The sequence below is a fragment of the Hyposmocoma kahamanoa genome, unplaced genomic scaffold, assembly GCF_003589595.1.
Source record: "Hyposmocoma kahamanoa isolate Upper Pololo Valley unplaced genomic scaffold, ASM358959v1 89, whole genome shotgun sequence".
Classification (NCBI taxonomy): domain Eukaryota; kingdom Metazoa; phylum Arthropoda; class Insecta; order Lepidoptera; family Cosmopterigidae; genus Hyposmocoma; species Hyposmocoma kahamanoa.
Genome location: NW_020654520.1, coordinates 640163 through 651609, shown reverse-complemented (window position 1 = coordinate 651609; position 11447 = coordinate 640163). Strand labels below are relative to the sequence as shown.

At 38.1% G+C, this 11447-nt stretch overlaps 1 protein-coding gene and 1 non-coding gene across 2 annotated transcripts in view; one reads left to right on the top strand and one right to left on the bottom strand.

Moving 5' to 3' along the window:
• LOC113236105 (TATA element modulatory factor) overlaps window positions 1-10131 on the bottom strand; it is a 14784-nt gene extending 4653 nt beyond the window's left edge. Inside the window, 5 exon segments of the mRNA XM_026472095.1 lie at window positions 154-400; window positions 6277-6496; window positions 7264-7405; window positions 7626-7843; window positions 7964-10131. Of these exon segments, the coding sequence (XP_026327880.1) occupies window positions 154-400; window positions 6277-6496; window positions 7264-7405; window positions 7626-7843; window positions 7964-9832 (2696 nt within the window). The 5' untranslated portion in view covers window positions 9833-10131.
• Window positions 10132-10244: 113 nt separating this feature from the next.
• Window positions 10245-10338, top strand: Trnai-uau. Its single transcript has 2 exons — window positions 10245-10282; window positions 10303-10338. It is a non-coding gene; the product is annotated as a tRNA-Ile (tRNA).
• The last annotated feature ends 1109 nt before the right edge of the window (window positions 10339-11447 follow it).

Here is an 11447-nt window from a genome sequence, read left to right as displayed (position 1 = left end):
TCTCGACCGGCAAAGGCTACAGACGTCATTCCGAACGTGCCGCCGTTTGCAGAGCGAGAACGCGACGCGGAAAGTCGGGATTTTGTTCGATTTTATTCATTTATTCTAACGCAAGACTAGCGCGTTCCCTTTTAACCTATTCCACCGACTGACTCCGGCAACGCCGACGGCACCGAAGAGAGCTCACCCAGCTGCGCGGCCAGCAGCCTGGTGGAGGCGGCGTGCGCGCGGTCGCGCTCCAAGGCGGCGCGCTGCAGCGCGGCCAGCTGCTGCAGCAGCGCGGCGGCGCTGGCGTCGGCCTGCGCGTCGGCGCCGCGCGCCTCCAGCGCCGAGCACAGCTCGCGCGCCTCCAGCAGCTCGCGCCGCAGCGCCTCCGCCCGCGCCACCCAGCGCTTCTCCTCTGCGACCACAAGCGACGCGTCAGTCGTCGGCCGACCGAGCTCGCACCGGCTTCGTTATAACACTACTAGGAACACCCTTCGAAGACCGTCTCGTGTAACACGTGCCAATGCAAAATTCACGCGTTCGTAATTCGAAACACTATGGAACCTGAATGAATGATCGTAGTGTCAAATTTCAAAAGAAATAACAAATTGTCGCCTTACTTTCTCAAACTCGCGTCTTAAAGCACAAAGCCACTGAAATGCAAAAAATGGACTGTACATACCAACATTGCAGGCTGATTTCACATCACATTTCCTTCATATTCACACACGGGCTTTCGCCTATTCTTGAAGTGATGCGTCCATATTAACACCCTTGATAAGAAATTTAAAATAATTAAAAAATTTTGCCATCTCGTAAATAACCACTCTTTATTAAATACGAGTTTGAGAAAGTAAGACATCGAAACTCTGAACTGTTAATACACTCCCGAACACGACTCTAAAACTGAACTTCGACACGACTCCGACAATATGTTACTTCGACATGATTTTACTCAGACACTACGCTACTCCGACAACATATTACAGCGACATGATTTTACTCAGGTACAACGCTACATCGACAACACAGACGGTGTTTATTAAAAAAATCTTTGTACTCTGATAAGAAAAATCATCATTACAAACTCATCTAGGAAATAGTTTCTTATTAAGTATCGATAAATATAAAAAAAAAACAAAATCATAAAAATCGAAAAATTCTTTTATTAGTTATATAACGTGTAACAAAAATTATTAAATTAAAATATAAATTTTTACTACACTATTTCATGTATGTACAAAAACCTAAATACAGTAAACAGAAAAAACAAATTATTTTCGGGACGGAAGAAAATTTGAAACTGCCTTTCAAAACACAATTTTGGATAATGGATTGGACTTTTGAAATAGTATATTTTAATTTATTTTAATTTTTCTTTTTCACTTTATACAGAGTGTTTTTTAATGGGACAATTGGGGAAATCCGAAACCATAGAAGATACAAGAAAACTGTCTTAGGAACCCATTGACCTACCAACAAATGGACATCGGGTCTAATAGAAAAACCACGAATAAAATGCCCTATGTTAACCTACACAAACATAGTGACATGTAACGAAATATAAAAAACTAAAACATTTAATTTAAACTGTAACGTCATTGCAGTACTGCCTAAATTTGCTTACAACAATTTAAAAACACCATATTCAGCTTCTACTGGAAACTTAACAAAATGCACCATATTTAGCTTCGACTGACAATTACTTGAACAAGAGAGTAATGGAATTTCCTTTCTTCCTTTCTCGTATATATTAATTAATTTTTTTATATATATTATTATGTCGAATTTTCTACAAATTCACTTAAAGGTATTATAATAAAGAGTTGGGCAGATACATACATACAAATATTACTACAAACGTGAAAATAAGCGTGTACTATAAGAAATGTACCGATGTTCCAACTAAACGTAAACTCAAATATCCGTAATTCCGATTTATAATAAAACCGTTACGCTTTCGAGTAATTTTGATGCTTTTAACATAGACAAAATTAGCTTTTGTTTTGTAATCTTCGTAAAAACACATTATGAAAATTCGAGCTAATGTTATTTCGGGCAAATGTATTTTCTGACATTTTAACAATAGGATTAAAATCAAAGAACTCTACAGTTTCTTTGTTCTAAATATTTCAATCGCTTGTGGTTCGAACAATTGAAAATGACCAAGAAGTCTATATAAGCTTCTTGAAACTGACGTAATCGGTCTCTTTCCATCTTTTGCGCATGCAATGAGTAGAAAAAGGACAGTTAGCCATTCCATTATTTCATGCGTTTTTGTAATTTATATTTATGATTCAGTTGTATATAATTTAAATACTATAAAACTGAACAAAAGAACACTTTTAAATGACAACTATGATAACACAATATATTTGTTTAGTGAAAATATGATACAAAATCTTGTTTTCACACTTTACTGCAGTAACTTTTACAAGTTATTATTATTGGTACTGCATGATTGAGAACCGCGCTATCACTCGAACAAACGAAGATTATTGCGCGATTGACGCTCTGTATGCGATTTTAACACCCTACAGGTGCGGACACTTTTTAGCGCGAACCCGACGTCCATTTATTGGTAGGTCAATGTAGGAACCATAAAGTTCTTTTTATGAAATCAATTTCGGCATATTTCTTTTAGTCAAGCGTGTGTTGTCCATCATAATTAATAAAATTGATCAAAATTTCGTTTAGTGCTGATCGACTCAGAGTTATGAAGGGATCGTTTCATTGTGTGGGACGAAAAAACTGGGGCAGCAGAAGTTGATCAAATTCCATAAAATATTTTTCATACAAAATAAATAAAATTGACAATTTTAGTTGTAGTGACAAAGTTTTATTAATGCTAATTGACTCAGTTCCTTAAAAGAATGACTTCATTGTACCCGAAGAAAAATATCGGGACATCAAAGTTGGCCAAATTGAATAAAAACAAAATTCCATTCACAATGAATAACATTTTATTAAATTTGACGAACTCCTGCTGTCCCGATTTTCTTCGTCCCATACAATGAAATCATCCCTTCATAACTCTGAGTCGATCAGCACTAAAAAAAGATTTTGATCAAAAATTGGACTGTGCCAAAATTGTTTTCCCAAAAAAAGACGACTTTGTGGTTCCTAAGATAGTTTCGTTGTATCTTCTATAGTTTCGGATTTCCTCATAATGTCCCGTTTTAAAAAAACTCTGTATTTTAATAAAATAAATTTCCGATTACATAATGTTTTCCTTTTTTTGTCATAGTGATCGATATAAGAAATCACTTCCTACGTGGGTTTGTAATGATGATTTTTCTTATCAGAGTACAAAGATTTTTTTAATAAACATCTCGTCTGTGTTGTCGATGTAGCGTAGTGTCTGAGTAAAATAATGTCGAAGTAACATACTGTCGGAGTCGCGTGTGTCGAAGTTCAGTTTTAGAGTCCCCGGACACATACTTCGAGCCACCTTGCATTTTTAGTATTAAATGCCCTAAGCTTAAAAAATATGTTTGATTGATCAAAAACTATTAATGCAATTTTGGTTTACTAAACGTCATTTCCGTATGTCCGTGTACAAAATTTGATTTTGTGAAACCGGGGAAAAACGAGTTTAAGTGTCACAAGTCTTGAATTCAACTTTGTCAAATGAAATTCTAGTAAAGTAATTTTAAAGAAAACAGTGGCTTATCGGAAAAAATTGTCTCTTCAGTAATTTGTATTGCCTCCAAGAGCGTTGACAACGGCCGCCATGCGATTTGGCATAGAATTAATTAACGACAATATGAAGTGCTGTGGAATGTTCTCCCATTCTTCCTCAATGGCAACTTTCAACTCCGGTAAGATTTGCGGGGCTGGGTGGTGAGCTCGAACACGCCTCTTTAGCTCGTCCCATAAATGTTCTATTGGGTTCATATCCGGGCTTCGTGCTGGCCACTGCATGGTAGTAATACCGACGTCATGAAGGTATTCCGTGGACTCTTGCAGTATGCGCTCTTGCGTTGTCATGCATGACAATAAAATCTCGGTCTACAAAACCAGCATATGGCATTACATGAATTTCGAGGCACTGGCGAATGTATCTGTCGGCATTTAATGGTGGTAGCCGCGGCCCCTCAAGCGCAGTTTTGCCTTTGGCGGACATTCCTCCCCAGACTGTTGACATGAAATCGAAAGACATGAATCCCCGCCACAGTTCACTTTCTCTTCAAAGCAACACTGCACAAAACGCTCTCCTTGTCTTCGGTAGACCTTGTTTCTTCCATCATTACCATAAACCATAATTTTAGTTTCATCAGTGAACAGTACATGGCTCCACTAACGTGGAGTCCAATGTAAATGTTCTCGTGCAAATTGGAGTCGCGCCATTCTATGAGCTCGTGTCAAGTTCCCGTTCGCTGGCTTATGTGGAGTTAGACCACGTTCCTTAAGTCTCCTTCTCACAGTCCTAGCGCTAACAGCCACTCCATGAAAGTCTCGAAGCTGTTCTTGGATCTGTACTAAAGTCAGTTGACATTTCGTAAGCTCGTCGTGAAGATAAATCGATCTTGCCTTTCCGTTGTCACTCGAAATCGTGGTCTTCATTGACGGCGAACATTGCCACCATATTCTCTAAATACCGATGGTATAACCTTTGCACAGCGGAACGACTTAAATGCAGTTGTGTACTTACATTGCGCTGACTAAGTCCAGACTGCAAAAGTGCCACAGCTTGTGCGGCTACTTCAGGGGCAGTGTTCATAATTTCTTCGAGAAATTTGGTTAAATTTAGAGGAAAAACAATGTAGCTCCTTTATTGTTAAATAAAACAATTAAATAAAAATATATTTCAATTATTTCGTTTTGACTTGCACCTTACGCTCTCTTATTTCTTTAAAAACAACGACGAATCACAACTTTTCTCCGTATTTCAAATTTGGAACAACAACACACTATAATAACGGGGGAACCTGCCAGCATTAAAACTGCATAAACTCTTTTTCTTTAATAAAACAATATTTTTATATTCTAGGTCTTTCAAAATAAAAATTCAAGGTAGCTCGAAAGTTGTGTCCGGGAGTGTATAATTTAAACCTAATCTTTTTGGCATATCGTTGAAAGTTCGATACGATCAATACCTATTATTGCAAGTTATTTCTTAACTTATTCATTGCATTTTTAACTTATATCACAATTTCAATCAATGCGCTGCCGTCTAGTGGTTAATAGCTTAACGACGACTAATTTGAGGTGTTTATTTAGTTCTTCAAAAAAGAAGCTACCATATAGCAACGGTGTCAGGACTACTTTATTTCTTGCGACAAAAATTTTTTTACAACATATAGAAAATTTAAAATTTATTCATATTAAATAAGAAAAATAAGCTAAATATAAAGAATTAGATGATGAGAGGTTCGAACTCGAATTTTCAGTATTCTTACTTTAGGCAAAGGGCACACGAGACCATACCTTTGTATGTGTGTATCACTAAGTTTCGATATCTAATTGAAACATTATATATGAAAAGTTATATGAATTTTAAATTATTATGTATTCCTCCAATCGCGTATACAGTAAAAGCATAACTTTTGGCTGCCAATGTTGCGAAAATCGTAAAAGAACTATTATTTCGCGTTACCAACGCCATCTAGTGGTTATTAGATTACACAAAACCGTGATGATCTCCCTTAATGATGATACGGAACATTACCATGAATTTATTACAAGTGCGACTATAATTTTTGCACTCCAAAGTAGCAATAGAAGGCATTTTCCTACGATTTCCGAGATTTTGAGCGAGACAATTGACACGACCATAATGTACAAAATGACGGATTGAGCTCAAGTTTGCGCAACTGCACGAACTGTTGGTAAACGTACCATGCAAACTAAGCACTTCCACTGTATTGTTCTATGAAAGGAATAATGTGCACGCGTTATAATATATGCGCTTAAATTTTTATTGAAAGTTAAGGGTGCTGGTGAAATTACAGGCACATGGGACTTTTCAACCTAAGTCTCGGAGTGACAGGCGGAATGACAGGCGTAGTGACGCCTCTCAGATCTTTGCGATTTAAAGCTCTGTGTGGCACTTCAACTGCTATGGATAGGCGTGTCGCTTACCACTAGGCGCACGACTAGTTCGTTCCGTCCCTTGGTACCATAAACTAAGATATAACAAGAACGCGCGCAAGCCTTATGACTCTTTGAATTGCAATTTGCTAATGTTTCAGAAGGCGAGGACCATATACAGTATCGCGACAGTGATTCTACGTGAATTCTTGTAATTTATAACGGGAGAGACGACGGCAGGAGCTGAAAAACACCGACCTTGCACCAGCTCCGCCCTCAGCTGCTGCACCTCGGCCCTCAGCCTCTCGCAGTCGGCCTCGGCCCGCTCCTTGTCGGCCTCGAGCTGCGCCTGCGCGCCGCGGCGCCGCTGCAGCTCCGAGCCGCTCCGCTGCAGCTCCGTCAGCTCCTTGCGCGCCGCTTCCAGAGACGTGCGCGTGCTCTCGAGACGCTGACTTGTATCGTCCAGGGCGCTTTTAGTCTAAAATATTCAACATTCTTCTGTTTCACATAGAACGTGGTCTTTTTTCTTCACGTTCCACAATGCCATTCAATTAGTTTGTTCAAATTTTTATAAAATAAGCATTTGTATTACCAGAATTGTAAATTAACATGAAAATGAATGGCAACAAAAAACATCATCGTTTCAATCAATTTATAAAAACAAACATAATTGAAAAAAGCAGCCTTACGTAAATAAATATATTGCTATTTCAGCTAAAAAGTTATATATGTCATTGACAGTTAAATTTACATATATAGATACAGGTGGCCCATAGAAGTAACTACGCAAGTAGGTGCGACGCAGTGGCAATAAAACAACGCATTTCCTGCATTTCTCGGTGCTAATGTTTCTTATCTGCGCCAGCGCTTATCACGACTTATATTGTAACAGATTTTATAGCAAAATCGACTGCCTCTAGTTGTAACGATTTCTGAATATATTTTCTTTTTCTTCCTTTGTTATTCAGAAGTGCTTCGAACAGAGAAAGATTAGAAGAATTAATGAAAGAACTATGGTTTAACACCAATTAACCAATATGGCCCAGTAGTTTGGAAGCTTAACATGTTTTATACACCTTCTCCGATACACAGGTTTCATCACAATGTTAATCTTCACTGAAGCAACTCAGTACTATATACATAGCCCGGAATCGAACTCCGCTCACCTACAGTCAAGCAAACATGCTCCCAACTAAATTATCATGGCTCCTCACCTCAGTGCAAAGATGCAATCCCAGAACTAACCTCAATAAGTTCCATTTCCATCTTCTTGTTAGCTGTGGTCAGTCGGTAGACTGCCTCAATCTGGTTGACCTCCAATTCCTCCTTGGCAGCCATTGATCTCTTTATCCGATCCAGCTCTGATGCCTGCTCTGTTATCTTGTCCCTGGAATTTGTTATTATCACACATTTTATTCATTCAATGTTATCACTACCACATTTATTCCTGTAGCTCTGCACATCACAAAACAAAGGTTAATATAGCATTTGTGCTGCCCTTTAACTCTTCAATTTTTAATTCAGTTTCAATGTATTAATTTATCTGGAATGTAATTTAGCTAGTCTTCCACGTTTTTGTTTACCAAATCAAGCTTCATGTCACTCACCTTAAGCTCTTAATAACCTGTTCATTATCCTTTTCCTTCATCCTGAGCTTTTTTATAATGTTAGAATGCTGCAATTGCTGCCGCGCCAGCTTCTCTCCTTCTTCCTGTAGCTGGGCGATCACTTCATCCTTTTCTTTGAGTGCATTTTCAAGTTCCGAAGAATTTTTACGTGATGTCGATTCTGATTTCATTGCATCGAGTTGCTTTCGTAACTGATCCTGCAAGTTTATACTAGAACCAGTTAGACTCTTTTAACGTAAGGTTAAAAGATAAGCAATGGGTTTAACAATAGCTTCATGAGGCAAGGGCGCAAGGAAGGCGTTACAATGATTACTCACTTTCTCCCTAATGGCTTGTTGAAATTTCTTCTCTAAAGCTGACATCCTCTGCGTATAATCCTCAGTAATCATATTAATATCGCCAACCTCATGTTTAGCAAGCAATGTCTCCACCTGCTTCTTTAAGGTTTCATTATGTTCAGCTAATTCTGCATTTGCTCTACTTACTTCCATAAGCCTGTTCTCTCTAGCTTCAAGAATCTCAGCCATTTCACATAGTCTCTTCATGAGTCTGTCATTTTCTGAGCCCTGACTCTCATCACTTGTATTACTCTGTACAGATGCTTCAGATAATTCTCTATTATGGCCTCGGATCTTTGTAGCTAATGACTTTCCAAGTACAAGATCAACAAGATTTGGAGATGTTGTACCATCAAATTTAGTGTGCTTGAAAGCATATTTAGCAGGACTGTTTCGGCAATAACTGTGACCGTTGTCGCCATTTGGACTTGGTATAATTTCAATATCAGATGATGTTGCTGTTTCTAATTCGTCTCCTGAGGTATGCCCAGAAGTACGATCGGAACCAATTTTGACTAAATCACTCTTACTATCTGAACTTATTGGTGATATTCTTTCCTTTACACTTCCATCTTTCTGTGATGATTCACCACTGTCAGTAGGTTGACATTGCTGTTGATCCACTTTTACAAATGCTGAGCTTTCCGACCTTATCATTTCTGATGATGACATATTTACGTTATAAAATGATGAGGAATCACTAAGTTTTTCTATTAAAATATCTTCTGGTTCTTCTTTCTTCTGTTCTTCCATTGTAATGTCTAGAATGACACTGTCATTGTCTGCATTTAATGTTCTGTCTGACCAGGAGCCATCATTGGAGGAGTTTTCACTAATCTGCATTCGCTGCACCAACAGTGGTTGCTCTAAATGTATGAAATCCTTTCTCTGAGGTTCACTTCGTACTGGTTTTGGAAACGGGCTAACACTTTTATCATCTGTGTCCAGTACAGTAGGGGCAGTACATTCTGATATGGAATTATATGACATGGTATCTTCATCATCATCAGCTACTAAACTGACAGAATCAGCTGTTTCAATTCGTTCAGTTTTCTCTTCTACTGGTGTAGATTTCTTATCGCTTGTGTCAGGAGAAAGATTTGATGATGGACTACTGTAGCTGTCGAAACCTAGACATTCTATTGAACTAGGGCTAACCAAGCTATCTGGAAGTATTTCTACAGATTCTGAGTTGACTTTCGCACCAATGCTACTGCACTGCGATATAGACTGTACTGACGGTGAATCAGGTGTAGTTTTCAGGCTCTGAGATAATACTTCTACTGAATCTGAGCTATTCCGACTGGACACCAAAGATAGTTGCTGTGAGCGAGTAGAACTTCGTCTTTCGTCCGTCTTTGTTGGTTTAACATTTACATACTCTAAGCCTTCACTGTCTGACATCACAAGCTGACTCTTAGAGAACAAATCATCTTGACTGCCATACTTGGCGTCATTAATAACGTTCATAGACTTAGCTTTGGGTGGACGAACGATAGCCGAGTCCCCGGCCTTAGGCTGTTCGAAAAACGAGCCAGCAAACGAGCCCCACACGCTCTGTGATGAGGATTTCGAAGGGCTTTCGGTGACCACCAGCTGCTCTTCACTTATATCATCTTTGGCACTCTCTGCGCTAACAGTTAAGCCCCACGAAGCAAAGAAATCCGATGAGTCTTTTTGGGGCGTGTTACCTGGTGAGGATTTGGTCTTAGCATCTGCTGAAGACGTCACCTCCTCTTCTTCTCCGCTCTCATCTTGGATGTCCAAGGCTTTATCGATGGTTTTTTGAGCCTCCTTCAGCGCAGTTTTCGCCAAACTCGTAAGACCTGACGTGTCGAACCAATTCATTTTGAGGTCGCATTAGACACAAAAACTGCTCGATTGCAAGTTCGAGGTAAAGTTCTGAGTGAATTAGGCACCGCAAATTGTGCAACAAGCCATTATTGCGAGAAAAAACAATTTAAATTATCACAACACAACACAAGAACCGTGACGTTTCCATTTCGTGTTTTGTTTAGGAAAATTACAGGTTTTCATTCGTGTCAATACACAGACACTATTACATACTGTATGTATTTCAAAAATAATAAAAAATTATAATGTTTTTTATGCGTTTACAATAATTAATATACACTTTTGAATTTTTGGAGCTCGTGTCGTAAATGATTGAATTTGACGTTTGAATAACACGAAAATGGGACGTCATTTGACCCAAGTGGTGCTGTAGTAGGGAATCGCTATTTTCACCACTGTCATCAGAGCTCCAGTGGCGCAATTGGTTAGCGCACGGTACTTATAAGACAGTGTACGTGTGAGTAATGCCGGGGTTGTGAGTTCGAGCCTCACCTGGAGCATTATTTTTGTATGCCGCTAATTTTAGTTAGATTTTACAATTCCGATTATTTTTATAATCTATAAAACCGAAAATAAACAAGAAATCATTAATTATAGGAATAATTTATTTACCTTACAGAAAAACAAATGAACATTTATTTATTATTTTTACACAATTATTTATTATTTTTACACAATCACAGCAAAAGATAATAGTAATGGTGATTTTAAATCGATTTCTCGTGATAGAGATCATTGGAATCATAATTTTTAGTGATAAACTGTGGTCTCTACTTTGCACCGCACCAAAAACCAATATATAATTTATATTATACAGCTTATCGTAAAATATTACAGTACTAACTACTTACATTACAGGTTTTAATGCAATTTTTATAGTTGTTACAAAATACAAATAAACATTTCGTAATAAGCTTTGAAGGACTTTTAAACACCTTGCCTGTCATAATTTATTTATTTTATTCAAGGTCTCCAAATTCGTGACTTGGTCAATGTTGCTCGTGTTGCTTCATGCGAAGGGAAGTATGTATCTAGTATTTTGTTATGGTTTGATGCATATTTAAATAATTAAGTAATGTAATAATTACACAACAATAACAAAATATGCTCTTCATGTCTAATGTGGGAGGCAAAATTCAATTTCAGACTCATTAGAAGATATATCACTCCGCCTCGTATCTACACGGAGTAATTTTTTTATAACAATAATACACCAGACAACCACATCAAATACCTAATCTAGTGAATTCCCTGTGCTATGAGTGCCAGATCAGCGGAATTCACCACGAGGCTCTATCCAGGACCAATCTGGGACTATCGCGGTTGTCGGTAATTTATCAGTGATCGGAATTGAGGAGTTAATCTACCTAAAGCCCAAACATTTTCTTAGTATGGACATACCCATTTCGTCATTTCGGGCGTTTGTGGTATCGTCGTTGTTTCCGATTTCCATAACTTTGCTTTAACTACTTACTTTGGGAGCAAAGTATGTGATGTTGTCTAATATTGTTGTCATGAATGCCAAAGAGAATTTAAGCACTACGTTTAATGAATGCGTATAAAATTTCTTTTTTTTTACTGTTTATTTTGTAGACAGTCCAAAATATAG